Consider the following 14,793-nt stretch of genomic DNA (forward strand, 5'->3'; position numbering starts at 1 on the left):
ATAGATAGATAGATAGATAGATAGATAGATAGATAGATAGATAGATAGATAGATAGATAGATAGATAGATAGATAGATAGATAGATAGATATATGGACGTGCCAGTCTGTCTATATTATATATTATATATATATATATATACAATTGATTTTTTTATGATTAATTGTATATCCTTGTTTCGTTCACTGTCTTTTTGTCAGCTGGATTCAAAAGCACAAAAAGATTTAAAGGAAGATATGAAGATGTATGAATCAGATCCTGGCCTTAAGAATTCCTGGGACAATGTCCAGAAAATGGTGAGCATTTTTACTGAACAGCACATGAAAATAGAATAATCCTCTTTTCAACAGAATAACGGATATACTGTGTAGCCTGGGAAATTAGTTGCCACATGGGACACAATAACAGGGGTTCTTGCAGCATTTTAATGGCATACAGATAATATACAAAAAGGAAAAATCACAAAACATCCAATAAAAAAATATGCACTGAAAATACAACAGTGGCTCTGGCTACAGACAAAAACAAACGAAGGAACAAATTAAAACCAAGCCAAAACCACCAAATGATTGCAAAATGACCATAGGCACTTGCACTACAGTTTCACTAGCTTCATGTCTGGACACACTGGAGATTGCAGACTCTGCATCTTGCTACACATATAAGTTCATGGAGGTTTCTAGTCCGTGTGGAAGGTACTGATCACCAACAACAGCTACAAACACATGCACAGCCTTGTTAAATATTGCCTTAAACATTTTAAAGTATTGACACAATAAAGTCTCAACACATTACAGTCATATTTGCCAAGGACTGCATGAAGCAATTTCGCACCACAGTCTGCCATACATCTCCAGCTTGGTGCAGTCCAAACGCAATCCCAATTCAAAATAAGACAAAACCATAGACCAAGATGCAGTTGGCAAAATCTAGAAGTAACTACTGTTCTTGGTGATGGTGCCACCTTGTGGTGGACGTTTGTCAGTTTAATGAACTTTACAGCCACAAATTATGAACATTAAAAAAACACAGATTAAAAATAAGTGATGAGAGTACATGACAAGAGTATAGGCACCCTAATAACCCAAGAGAAAACTGTCAAGTCAAAAGGATCTACATGAGTTTACACGTGCAAATGTTAAACGTGGATTAAATATTTGGTATTACTGTCCTCTTTGCATCCTGTCATCTGCTCTTCCAGTTCAAGTGCTGTGGCGTAACCAACAAAACAGACTGGTATAACGTGCTGCAGGGAAAGCTACCCTTATCATGTTGCTCAGTTGGGACACAGACGTGTGTTGAAGGATGGACTGAGGTTTGTTGCTTTTTAATTTTTATTTTTTGGGGGGATAAACCTCTCAAATGAAACAGAATTTTCCTACAGATCAATGAATGTATGTGTCACACATACTGCTTGGGCAACTGCATACTAAAGTCTTTGCATTTTTCAGAGCAGAATTTGCTAACAAATCTTAGTTTGGTAACTACAAGATTTATGTTTCAGGAATTGTGTAGACTTCAACTCTGAGTCAGTTACCAGGGTTACAGACTCTGTGAACTAAACCTGAGGCTATGAAGCAAGATTTTGGCTTATCCGGGTAACTTTAGGGTTGGCCCATGGTTTTCTGTGGTCAACTACAAAGTTGGTCCACTTCTTACCAGGGTAGATCACTATAATGCGGTAGATCTAACCAGCTCTGCTCCAGCTTAGGTTCCAGATTCAAGATCAAAAGATATGAAATCACCCTAAGCAGTTCTCCAGAAAAAAGCATCACAATTGCTGGAAGATCCCTTGGACCTCTGCAGGAAGAATAGCAGGTTCTTCAAAGTTTTCAAGTAATTGAAAACTCAACTGGCTTCTCTAAAAATGTAAAAGAACCCACCCACCACTTTAATGACACTCTAGATCTTGTTTTAACATATGGCATAGAAACTGTTTACATTTAAGAATATAATCCACCCACTGTTATCATCTTCAATGGCCTGTACCAACACAGAGCATGAGCCTGGTTCTGTTGGAGGTTTCTTCCTGTTATAATGGAGTTTTTCCTTCCCACTGTGTCCAAATTGATTGCTGGGTTTTTCCTCTGTATGTATCATTGTAAGGTCTACCTTACAATAGCCAGGGTCTACCTGGAGCTGAACAGAATTTGTGCCTGATCTTGCCTTAATTAAAAACGGATCACGGTTTGGATTTGACTTGCGGTTCAAATGGCAGCATAGGTTCTGATCCATAACAGAGCCTGTGATATCTTCTGGTTGATCTGGTCAAATAACTGAGACTATTTAGGTGATTTTTAAGTGGAAAATATGTTGAGACTCAGTTTCTGAATTCAGCCACCATTCTTTCCAACATGTTGTTTGATATTTAATGACCGAATTCTAATCTGTGGACAAATTTGCATCTAACATAGTGTCTTTTATCCTGATAACTGACTCAGAGTTGACGTTAACTCTCTGGAGCAGAAAACAGGAGTTTCACACATCTCAGGGTTTAGGAACTCAGCTGCTAGCTAAACCTGCATACTGGAATACAGCCCTGGCATTCTTCTTCGCTTTTCTTTCTATCTATAACTACTCTGCCTCAACTGTTTCCCCATGTCGTTTGCAGCCATGCTACCAGAAAGCAAGAAAGTGGCTGATAAAAAACATCACCTCTGTCCTGGTGTTTGGAGTGTGTATTGGTGTTGTGCAGGTAGACGATATTAATGTTTTCTATATACCATACATACATACTGTCCATAAACAAAATGTACATTTAAACTTAGTAACTGTTTGCCTACCCTTTAGGCTCATAAAACTTGAAATAACGTATCTTTTGGTAATTATGTGTTGTAAGCTGTAGCTCAGTTATTTGTACATTTACAATGAAAGGTGGTATAGATTCCAAAATCTTAGATCATATATCAGCTATTAGGAATACTTGTGTTTAGTCTGAATTTCTTGATTCAGTTATTCATGCTGATTGCTTTTAACTGGTCGAAATCACTTGCATTCGCTTATACACTGTGGATGTGAACATGGGCAGCTGAGGACAGTGCAGACAAGTAGTTCTTATTATACATCCTAGTCCACCTGGAGTCTGAGTGCATAGTTGGTGCATTTCTGTGTAGTTCCTGCCATATGTAGCGTTAATGACTTGTTAATTAATGACCTGTACGTCTCCTCTTGTTTTGTCAGATTTTGGCCCTGGTGTTCTCCATGCTCATGTATTGTCAAATTCTTTCGGTCGAGAAACACTTGGACTAACTGCAGAAAAGCTGTTCAACAGATGTCACGTGACGCCTATCAAACTCATGGACTGAATTTCTAAAATCCATAATCCAGCCTGGAACATTCCACTGATTAATTTTGGTTCAGATTTTCAGTCATTACATTATTACATGGCAATTACTGTTAACACCGATTTACTTAGTTCTTCCACACCGCGCTGTACAAAGACATCTGTTAACTGGGATATATTAATTAACCTAGTAATGACTATCATTTCCTTCATTGTAGATACAATTTGACAAATATTTATTTAGTATATACTATATTTTTAGCCTTTGGATGTCATTTATCTAAGATGTAAAAAAAAAGCACAGAGGGGCACTCTTAATGGACTGCTTCTTATATAGCGCTTTTCTACTGTCTCTGAGTACTCAAAGCGCTCTATACAACACGCCGCATTCACCCATACACACCAGCACCAACCTTTGTCAGTGCTTTAACTCATACTCCAATGGATGCATCGGAGACCAAGTGGAGGTTAGTATCTTAGATTAGTAAGCTTAGAGCACCTGGTATTCCCAGGCAGTCTCCCATCCAAGTATTAACCAAGCCCAACACTGCTTAGCTTCCAAGCCCAGATGAGATCGGGCGTGCTCAGGGTGATATGGCCGTAAGCACGAACTGCTGCAAGGGGCTAAATACACAAACTGCTGGTTCAGTTTGTGTATTTAGTCCAGCACGGTAGTAGCAGAAAATATATTTGACACATGGACCCTGGAAAATAGATTTTTATTTCACGTTTAATTCTAAATTTCTATCCTGTAAAATGTAGGCATACTGGATATACATCTGCTTCACTTATTTTACCGCAACAATTTTCAAATATCCTCATAGTCACTCAGAATGTAACTCTTGGTATTCCTTTATAGCCTATATATTCTAACTGATACAGGGAAAAATTTAAAGTACAGATGCAGGCAAGGGTAGTACTGGTAAAATTTATTAGATGTGAGGATCACTGATATCCACCCTGCTTAAAGGTTACAACATGCACAAGAATTTGAGTATGTTGAGACATTAGTCTCAACATGTCTCAACATATTCAACAATACTCCAATGTCTTAACATTAGAGTAAGTTCACCTAAAAATGAAAAACAGTAAAAAATAAATAAATAAAAAATGTCCTATTTGACAAAAGTTTGAGTAACAAACTGAGTAAGCTTTGTGAGACTAGCAGAAAGTAAGATAAAGTACATGAAGACTTGATTCAGGTGATTCCCTGTAAGACGTGCAGCTCAGTTTCAACTCCATCCATCTGTTCCCTCTTGCTTGGTCGCTCCGTGTCTTTGGGCTGTGGGAGGAAGCCGAAGTACCCGGAGAGAACAACCCACGCAAACAGGAGGAGAAGATGCAAACTCCACACAGAAAGGACTTCACATAAAACCAGTAATTTATCCTTTAGACATTACATCCCATGTGTGGCATATATCAGTGTTTTGCTTGTAAATTGGTGTAATTAATTAACAAAAACAGTGAACTATTAAAACCTTAAGAGAACAGAGATGGATGTTTCATGTCAAAATAATGTAAAGTGCCTTTGCAAAAAAAAAAAATCAATAAAAACATAAAAGGTAAACTCACAATTACATACATACAGTGTAAAGACTGTGGCTTTACTAAGGTTTTAGGTTGAATATTACATTATGTCCATTCATGTTAATACTTACATCCATAAGGAATTTGTCCACTTTCAACAGGGAATGGTTATTATTTACAATAAAAATAATAAAATATTACACACACACACACACACACACACACACACACACACACACACACACACACACTCTCCTGGTGGGTTTGAACCCAGGATCATCTTGGTGTGAAACCACCCTATAAGGGTGATTGTTAATTAGATTTTTCAGTGAGATTCAATCTTAAAAGGGTACTGGGTGGGTGGTGGTATTTACAGTTTTTTTTAATACAAATAAAGTGTTTAGACTCCGTCTTAAGGACACAGAAACAAGTAGGAGTTTTTACCAATTCACTGAACAGAAAGGAAGAAGGCAAAAATTGCCCAGTCACTACAGAACAGAAAACTGATGTTAGAGGTATTCTCAATTTAACTGACAGGCCTTTTTTTTTTTTTTTTTTTTTTTTATATAAAATAATCTATATTAGTAACAACAAATGACTTGTGCAAATCAAAAACCTGGAGAGTCTTTCTAATGTCAGCAGAATTCAAAAGGCTTCAAGAATTACTGAGTGTTTACATAAGGCCATGGAAGAAAAAGTAAGTCACATATTAAAGCAGAGAAGGTTTCTCTATTCCTCTTCACTTTCCCGTCAGGTCCAGCAGTTGGTGTTTAGTTGAAAAAAACAAACAAACAAACAAAAAAAAACAAAAAACTGCTCAGTCATATTCTAGATGCTCATCCAAAGTTACTGCATTCTCCTGCAGATGAAAAAGTCTGTATGATTAATTATACAGAGGAAAAATTTGAGTTCATAACAGCCAAGGCCCGTATGTAAAAAACATAATCACAGTCAATGCAAAAATGAAATCACTTACCCATCCTCCATTGCTTTTCAGCCATGGGGTGAAGTTCTCCATGTAGCACTCTGCATAGCCTTGCATCCGCTGAGTTCCCGTGGCTGTCACTATTCGCCGTGATACTTCCATGCTGACAGCCATCCGTTGCAGTGTAGGACTGGCTGTTGGTTGCTGAGAAAGAGTTTCAGCTACATGACTGCTGCTCACAGCATCCAGGAGTTTGGAAAATGATGCATACGAAAGACGGGTCAAACTGGAGCGAAGAAAACGGTCCGATTGGATCTGTTAAATGATGTACATTTGCTTTGAGTGCGCACGCAAACACATGAGGAAAATTTACACCGTCTTCAGCTTTATGTTTACCTGAATTGATTAATTTATTGTAATTATTATTATTATTATTCCCAAAACATTTGACAAATGAATAAAGGACCTTTACAGACAGTATAATGAACCACTACTTACCACAGTATTGATAGAATCTCCTTCCGAAGAGAGCACCTTGACAAGTTCCTGCACTATTGTTTCTTTATCACATACTGCTGAGAAAGAAACATCAGCTTTACTGAAGATATTATAGTTCTTGATCAGTTTTTCTAACTTCACATAATGTACTGCATGTATTTCTGATCTATCAATTTTTTTTAATCAATCACTAGTTGCTCAAGTGTTTTTCCGGTGTTATCAGTCACCTTCAACCAATTCAGTAAGGTTTCTTTAGCTGAGCTGAGACACAGTCCAGAGTCCCAAAGCCTTAGAAATGGCTTTGTAACCTATTCTGATGTCTGTGAAGGTTCTCAGTCATCCAGGTCATCGTAGTCAAAGGAGCTTGCAAAGAAAAGCATCTGGACTTCTTCAAGTTGCTTGAAGACGTTTCACCTCTCATCTAAGAAGCTTCTTCAGTTCTAAGGTCAAATGGCGGATAGTCCCAGATTTAAACCCAGTGGGAGTATCCCCTCAAAGAGGGACAAAAGGACCCCCTGATGATCCTCTAATCGCCTGAGCCAAGGTGTGAAAACGGGTGTGGGTCCCAGGGTTTTCGGGTGAGCTCATTGTGAAACCTGGCCCCACCTTATCATGCGATTTCCTGAGGTCAGATGGCCCAGGATGTGAGTGGGCGTTAAGGCGTCTGGGGAGGGATCTCAAAACTGGATTATAGATATACCTATTCTGATGTTAGTGACCTGAACCAAGGTCAAGTCATTTGTTCTTGAGTTTCTTTTTATTGTGGAATGATGTGCTGGTTTTATCTTATCAGGTTCTATTTCAGGTCTGGCAGTGATGAGTAAGTTCTGGGTGTGGCTAGTGAAATTAAACTCACCATTTCCAAAAACGTGGTTAATCATGAGTTGACAAGGGGGGGAGGTTTCAAATAGTGCCATGGAGATTTGGGCAGCTTTTTCCCCATAAATGAAATAATAAATAAATGACTATATTTTATATTTATTTTTTGGACACAATTATATGCAAAAAACCAAAATCAGGCAAGGGGCAAATACTTTTTCATGTAACATTTCACATGAGCCCCTTCTATGATGTTTCCTGTGTTACAGCATAGGTAACTAATTTGATACACTCAGTCCTAGTCTCCAAGTTATAGTTAATACCTAACAATACGCCTAACCTTGGAAAATATTGCTGCATATTTTAAGGATGCTGTAGTCCAGGTCAAATAAATAAATAAAATAAAAATACTTAAATACAGTTTTGCTGACAGTGACCGGTAGTTTACCAGTCACATTAGATTAAAGTGATATTGCAGCCCCGAGTCTGCAGGACCTCAGTGATGCATTTTATTCTGTGGATAAAAACATTTTTTGCCACCCCTTGCAGACTGGCTTGGCATTAAGGGTGCAGCTCTATATTGGCTCTTATCAATGAGCCAATGTAGAGCTTAAGAAGAAGAGTTTTTCAGTAACTGTTCATCTCAGGATCAATCTTCTTCTGTTTGGATCTGCTTCCACTTGGTAATATTATTAGAAGATAACATCTCCTTTCATTTGTACACTGATGACTTTGAGTTATATCTTCCACTAAAATATATATTAAAAGGCTGGAAGACTAACAATTTCGTCCAGTTGAACAAGAACGAAACAGATTTTCATCATCTTTTGTCCATCCAAATCTCCATACAAGCTCCTTTGCCAGCGTGTTAGATTATTGTATCCTATATTTTACATCTCTTGCAAAATATAACTTTGTGACTCAGAGCTTTACTCTGACAAACAAATTTGGTCCGTTGTCAAAAACCAGCTAAGCGTTATCACCTCTTTGAAATCTTTTGTCCTTTCAGCAAGACTGCTGACTGGCACAAAGAAATATGGGCACATCATTACAGTCTTGTCCTTGCCACATTAGAATTCATTTAAGAGCTTACTCATTATTTTTAAGACTCTTAATGGGCAGGGGTCAGCTTATATCACTGATTTAGCTCCTATATGTCTCAGATCTTTTGTAGAATCAAATCTCTTTACAGATCTTTACATACAAGTTGATGCCTCAAACAAAAAGGTGATGCGGCCTTTGTGGTCACTGCTCCATGTGTATTGAATGACCTTATCACCTGAAATGGAGGGGGGGGGGGAACCCACATCTTTGCTTCTGAGTCTAGACTCAAAACCCGCCTTTGTCCCTGTTAATATGTTAATATTCCCTTGCTAACAAACTAATGTCTCATTTGCTGCATGTGTAACTCATGCATCCCCTCCTGTCCTCTGGTGGTTGTTGTCATTTTTAACGTTTTGATGCATCTGGGGTGGTAGCAAAGTAAAACACAAAGGTGCTCTGCACTATTGAAGAACATGAAAAATTTATGTTCATTTTGTGGTTAGTTGCTACCCTATAGGACCTTGCAAGTGTGAAAATACAGTAAATCTGCTTTATAAATACATTTTACTTACATTTATTAGTTACTTTACTGTTCTGTGAATTCGAGTTTGGGTCAATATACCATTTTAAAGTGAATTAATGTATATGCGTGGCTGTGCATGCAATTACCTGTTGGTGGCTGTGTTTTGGGACTATTTCTCTTTATACTGGTAGACTTCTGGGCAATCTTTTCCAGCTTCTCTGCCACATTACTGTAGAACTCAGGAGGGTGATCTGTATGGACAAATGTATATGAAATATCCATGAACAATAAAAGGACTTTTGCCACTCAAATGCAGTCAAGTGTTTAATTTGAGTTATTGCAGGAGAACTATGTTCACTAGTATCTTCCAAGAAAGCAATGGCTGGCTCTGGTTTATTAACCACTGTCTTCCTCCTCAGTGTGAGCGCTGCCTTTGACACTATAGCTCATTGCAGCATTCTCCTTCTCAGGCTAGCTTCTATTCAAGTCACTGAGATACCCTTCAAAATAATTTAAATCTTATCTCTCCCACCTCACTCAGTCCATTCAACTAAAAAAAAAAAAAAAAAAAAAGAAATTCAATCTCATCCATTTTTAGTTGCCATTTAAGTCCCCCATGATCTTAAATATTAATATCAAAATAAAAGTTGTACCATAGAAGTTACCTCCTTTGAGTGCAAGAACCTTATGTAGATTATCTTTATCAACAAGATCATCAAATAAAATTCTTTAGCAAAAAGTGAGAAGAGGTTCCTGAGTAAAAGTCAGATGAAAAGGTGCTGTAATGGAAAAAAATTCCTTGCCCTACTAAATTAAATGGTCAGGAAGTATTGCTGACATCAATCGGCATGAATAGTTCACCACGCAACAGGTGAAAATTACATTTAGATGAATACATTTATGCAATTTTTATACATCTTTAATATTACAAATGTACACAAGACGAGCGAATTTTGTGTGTCCAGGTGATTAAATACGACTGATATTTCTTCTTTTGGAAAATGTAACAGTCAGAGAGCTTACTGGGAGAGATGACATTTGGTGTAGGCTCCGGTTTTTTGTTAATTGGTAATGTGTCAGGTCGCTGCGGATGAGACGGACGCTCCTGTTTGTCCTTATCCTTCTGTAACCTTAAACTGAAGATCTTGGAGAGCTTCTGTTTGATGTTTTTTTGGCTGAGCTTTTTCTTTAGTTTCTTTTCACTTTCATCCTCTTCTGATGTACAGGAGGTGTCATCCTGTGGAAACAGTTGAAGTATTTAAACTATTACATTTTAGTTAAGTACTGATAATTATGATGAGAAAAAAAGAAAGAAAAAAAAAGAACCAGTCTCAGGGAGACACTGAAGTGAAAATTATAAATTTTTCCCATTTAGTACTCTTTTCTAGCCTCCATGGTCTTAATGTATCATAGTACTAATGTATAACAATACCATGTAGACACTACACTACAGGTTTGTGTCCAACATCACTCACGGTCTTTCATGTGTTCCAGCTCAAAACAATACAACACACTTACTTCGCTTTTGTCTTTGAGGTGTGCAGGTTTTGCTTTGCTCTTCCTGCCCAATGAGCCTTCAGGGTCTTTGGCAGGACGTTGTGTGCTGTTACGATGTGGCAGTTGCTTTATGAGGTCTTTGAATCCAGTCTTTTTTTCATCTCCTGAAGTGACAACCTGAGGATTCCGCTCATCCTTTGTTTTTGGTTTTGGGTTGGAACTAGCATGGGAAAACAAGACAATTCATTAAAAATAAATGGTCACATAAATAATATTGCAAATATTTAATTATTATATTTAAAATAATTACTTAAACCTTTAGATTGATTAAAATGTAGTAAGTCCTAAAACTATCTACCCTTTAATCATTGCTACTCACTGGTAAAGGTCACAAACGGCACAAGTCAGTGAGCTATTATCCAGAATGTTGTGTCTTGAGCTACAATTTTTTTTAAAAAGATACAAACACAAAGACAAACAAGCAAAAAATAGAATAGTAGTGAGTTATATTACCTGTACTTGTGGTGATCATTGTAGGCCCCTCCTACCCTCCCAGGCCTCTCTTTCAGAGGAATCAAAAGGGAGCGATGTAGAAAAGCTTGGAGCACTAAATGAGTCTCACTCTTAATCTCAATCAAAGAGATGGAGGACACAGATGAGCGGCGTCCTTCAGAGTCTGACATCACTACAGTTTACAGAAGAAAAAAGAATTCTTAAGTCATGTTATAAAATCCTTAAAAAAATAAGCTACAATAGAGTGAAAAAGTGTTTGACCCCTAATTTCCTCTTTTTATGCATGTTTGTCACACTTAAATGTTTCATCAAACAAATTTAAATATTAGAAAAAGATGATACAAGTAAACATAAAATGGTTTCTAAATGAAGGTGTTTATTATTAACCCTTTAAGACCTACCATAGAACCAAGTCCGCCAGAGCTTATATTATATTTTTACATGCTGTAGTGCCATTTTTGGGAGCATTTCAAGTTGCTATACATCAATACAACCATTATAGCCCAATTTTAATAATATGTATGCATTAAGTGCATAGTAATTACATAAATTGCAAAAAAGTGCAATAAACTACAAAAAAATTGAAAATCGTTTTTGTTTTTTAACATATATTTCTAGTTAGAGAAATTTAAGAGGCTTATCCCTCAAAACTGTAAATACAAAAAAGTTGCACAAAATAGTTTCCCACCACAGGAAATTTATTTTGAGTGTCTTCATAGTTTTATTTTTGAAATACACCAATTTTTATATACTGCAGGAAAAACGAAAATAAATATTATACTGCAAATTTGCAAAAAAGCAGCATATGCATCAAAATAAACTATTTCCAGCAGTGCAATATGAGTCCTAAGCATCCCAGAAAAGACACAGAAAGTCATAAAGTCAAAGATAACTTTTAAAAACACCAGTATAGGCCCTGAGGCCCTGATGGTAAAAAAACTACATTTCCGCGAAAATGACGTCACTTCCGGTTTCGGGCAGGTAATGGCGGACATGCAAAAGTTCGCGCTGACGTCTATTCCAACGTAGGAAGTGTTATGAACAGCTGATCGGATCGGCAAAGCGTGTTTCTGGAATATTATGTTTTTGTTGCTGCAAGTGCTTTTTATGCAGTTTTTGCAAAGCTTTATGTGGAAGGAAACTGACCTAGGACAAGCTGATGGGGGTGGCTGTAGCTCAGGTGGCAGAGCAGGTCAGCCACTAATCAGAAGGTCGGTGGTTCGATCCCAGGCTGCATCTGCTGCATCAATATCCTTGGGCAAGATACTAACCCCGTGTTTGCCTACTGGTGGTGGTCAGAGGGCCCGGTGGCGCCAGTGTCCGGCAGCCTCGCCTCTGTCAGTGCGCCCCAGGGCAGCTGTGGCTACAATGTAGCTTGCCATCGCCAGTGTGTGAATGGGTGAATGACTGAATGTAGTGTGAAGCGCTTTGGGGTCCTCAGGGACAAGAAAAGCGCTATACAAATGCAGGCCATTTACCATAAGATGTAAGTACAACTCCTCCGGTTTCATATGCAAAAAAAATTATTGCGCTAGCTTACGTGGTTGCAGAGCTACTGGGATTTAAAAATAGTTACGCAAAACAGAGCGTGCCCGCTCTGACCGACTCTAAAGGGTTAAGGGGAAAAAAATCCAAACCTACATGGCCCTGTGTGAAATAGTTCAATTCAACTGTATTTATACAGCACCAAATCACAACAACAGTCGCCTCAAGGTAGGGGTGGGCGGTATAAACGGTAAATGGTAGAAACGATATAAATTTGACCAACGGTAGAGATTTTTACTATACCGCTCTACCGCAATAGCACATGTTGATGGTGTCATCATCAAGCTGCACCTGTTTTGGTCGAAAGCATTGCAGCAGCTGCAAACAACATCATCTGCAAATTATGCTGGGCAACAGTAATAGCAAAGAGATGAAGCACTTTTGGAATATGAGGAAAGCCAAAAACTGTGCTTCCTCCACTTCCCTATCATTGATTCACTAATGCCGAATTCTCTCGCAGCCGCTCTATTCCCATGTTGTTGCAGTATATTAATGACTAACCTCGTATTGTGGATGGATTATCTCAGTTGTTTTCCTGACTGAAGTTTAGTCCGTTTATAGCATCCTGCTATGCAATTGCATTTGTCCCTAACCACCAGAAACCCTCACGTTATCTTTTATTGAGTGGAAAAAAGTTAGCGTTCATCCTTCAGCTTCACTGTGCTAATGTTATGCCAATGTAGCTGTTTTGCTAGCAATCACTTAGGACAGGGGTGTCGAACTCCAGGCCTCGAGGGCCGGTGTCCCGCAGGTTTTAGATATCACCCTGTTTCAACACACCTGAATCAAATTATTAGTTCATTAACAGGCTTCTGGAGAACTTCAAGACATGTTGGTAATAATTTAGCCATTTAAATCAGCTGTGTTGGATCAAGGACACATCTAAAACATGCAGGACACCGGCCCTCGAGGCCTGGAGTTCGACACCTGTGACTTAGGACATCACTATATACCAGCTAGTCCAACTTCAGTAACCCTACAAACGTCACTGCTGTTTAGTTTTCTGTCTTCATTTATGGTGGAAGTGATAGCAGAGCTGTACATTTGAATTTTTTCCAGATATCTCTCAGTCATAACATGGCACATCATGTTTAGGTGCTAGCTAACTTCTAACTCCGTTGAATTGAATAAATTCTGTTTTCATGGATGCCTGGATGTTAAACTTAATTGTTGCACCTGGTAAAGCAGCAACTCTGATCATTTTATTAAAGATGAAAGAATTTAGACAGTTTTTAACTCTCAGTGATGCTGCAGTGTTCGTTTGACTTTGGGACCTGAAGCAGACGGAGTTTTGGACCCAGATTACTCCGCGAGGCTCCTGACTACGGTAACCGTAATGCTCCGACAAACATTTTTGACAGATTTTTGAGAGCCGTGTACCACATAAAATCTGTTTGAGGTCAGTAAGCACACCCAGAACCAGGCACACTGTCGATTTTTGAGAGAATTAAAAGATTTTAAGTGTGCCTTAGTGTGTAGAATACGTTATACAAAAGAAAATAATTGTCAGAGTATTTTTGCTTTTAAAGGTTTTATTATTCATATAATAATCAGCTAAGAGTGTTTATATTTCTCTTCTGTACTCAACCAGCTGTGTATTTTAATTGCTGGCTCCCTACTTTATAACGGAAACTGTTTGCTTTCACATAATCACTCTTTTGCCTTCACATTGTCACTGTTTGCCTTCACACTAGCAGGAAATCGCCACCCACGAGTAAGAAACAACCTTGTAGAGAACACGAAGTTTTTTGATAAACCACACCTGTTTTCTTGACAAGATAAGGATGATATTTCCTTTTTTGTATGCTTCATGATGTGTATAAATAAAGCCAGACTGCACCAAGGAGGTGTGTGAGTCTCTCCCTGAGTCTCTCACCCGTGCACGTTTAAAACTGCTCTAAGTGTCTGAGTGATTTCAGAGGACATCATCGGGCTGCTGAAGTCCGAGAGAACCCGTCCTGAGACTCTGGAGGCCCACTATGGCTCGGCTGTGCCCACCAAACCCCTGCAGGCCCTGCAGAGAGACGCCCTGCTCACCCACAGTGGCAGCAGCACAGATGATGTGTACGAGAAGCCCATGGCTGAGGTCAGTGAGAGATACGCACACTGATAACTTTCATTTCATCATTTAAAAGGAAATGACAAGTTTTTTACACTGGATCAGAGCACACAGTGGCAAAAAAAGTGCATTAATCTCAAAGGTACCGAGCTATTTTAGGAATAAATAATAATAATAAAAACAATTATTTGATGATACACTGTTGTAAATGAGACTGTGAACTGAACCTAAGCTAAAAAGGAAACGTCGAAGCTTTGACTGTTGAATACAGAGACAACACATGATTTATAGAGGAAGGTGGAGTAACCACAGCTTGAAATAATGTCCTCACTGTGCTCAGTCAGACACACACAGAGTAAATTCAACTTATATCCAGCTATAAAACAGTTATTGTAAAACTTTGGTTTGGAGTTCTTGAAAAAAAAGAAAGATTGAAATTAGATCCTAAAGTGATTCTCTGGTGAGCAAAATGGCAGCAAAACCTGATTTTCCATGCTCGGTGAAATCTGCGGGTGCAGTGGAGGAAGAAAGGCTGAACAAATGTGCAGTAAGCGTACAGT

General features: G+C 38.4%; 2 protein-coding genes and 1 pseudogene across 2 annotated transcripts in view; 1 reads left to right on the forward strand and 2 right to left on the reverse strand.

Annotated features, from left to right (window-relative positions):
* Positions 1–4,777, forward strand: part of tspan4b (tetraspanin 4b) — a 12,759-nt gene extending 7,982 nt beyond the window's left edge. The window contains exons 5-8 of the mRNA XM_005926756.3: positions 201–296; positions 1,202–1,315; positions 2,612–2,695; positions 3,181–4,777. Coding sequence (XP_005926818.1) covers positions 201–296; positions 1,202–1,315; positions 2,612–2,695; positions 3,181–3,249 — 363 coding nt within the window. The 3' untranslated portion in view covers positions 3,250–4,777. The remainder of the gene's footprint in view (positions 1–200; positions 297–1,201; positions 1,316–2,611; positions 2,696–3,180) is intronic.
* LOC121814422 lies at positions 3,771–3,889 on the reverse strand (annotated as a pseudogene).
* Positions 4,778–5,066: 289 nt separating the features above from the next.
* Positions 5,067–14,793, reverse strand: part of bcl2l12 (BCL2 like 12) — a 25,940-nt gene continuing 16,213 nt past the window's right edge. The window contains exons 2-8 of the mRNA XM_042220281.1: positions 10,630–10,801; positions 10,138–10,336; positions 9,643–9,856; positions 8,766–8,870; positions 6,234–6,310; positions 5,787–6,050; positions 5,067–5,669 (exon numbers count right to left, since the gene is read on the reverse strand). Coding sequence (XP_042076215.1) covers positions 5,628–5,669; positions 5,787–6,050; positions 6,234–6,310; positions 8,766–8,870; positions 9,643–9,856; positions 10,138–10,336; positions 10,630–10,799 — 1,071 coding nt within the window. The 5' untranslated portion in view covers positions 10,800–10,801 and the 3' untranslated portion in view covers positions 5,067–5,627. The remainder of the gene's footprint in view (positions 5,670–5,786; positions 6,051–6,233; positions 6,311–8,765; positions 8,871–9,642; positions 9,857–10,137; positions 10,337–10,629; positions 10,802–14,793) is intronic.

The sequence above is a fragment of the Haplochromis burtoni genome, unplaced genomic scaffold (genome assembly GCF_018398535.1).
Source record: "Haplochromis burtoni strain Fernald_Lab_line unplaced genomic scaffold, NCSU_Asbu1 Contig_45, whole genome shotgun sequence".
Classification (NCBI taxonomy): domain Eukaryota; kingdom Metazoa; phylum Chordata; class Actinopteri; order Cichliformes; family Cichlidae; genus Haplochromis; species Haplochromis burtoni.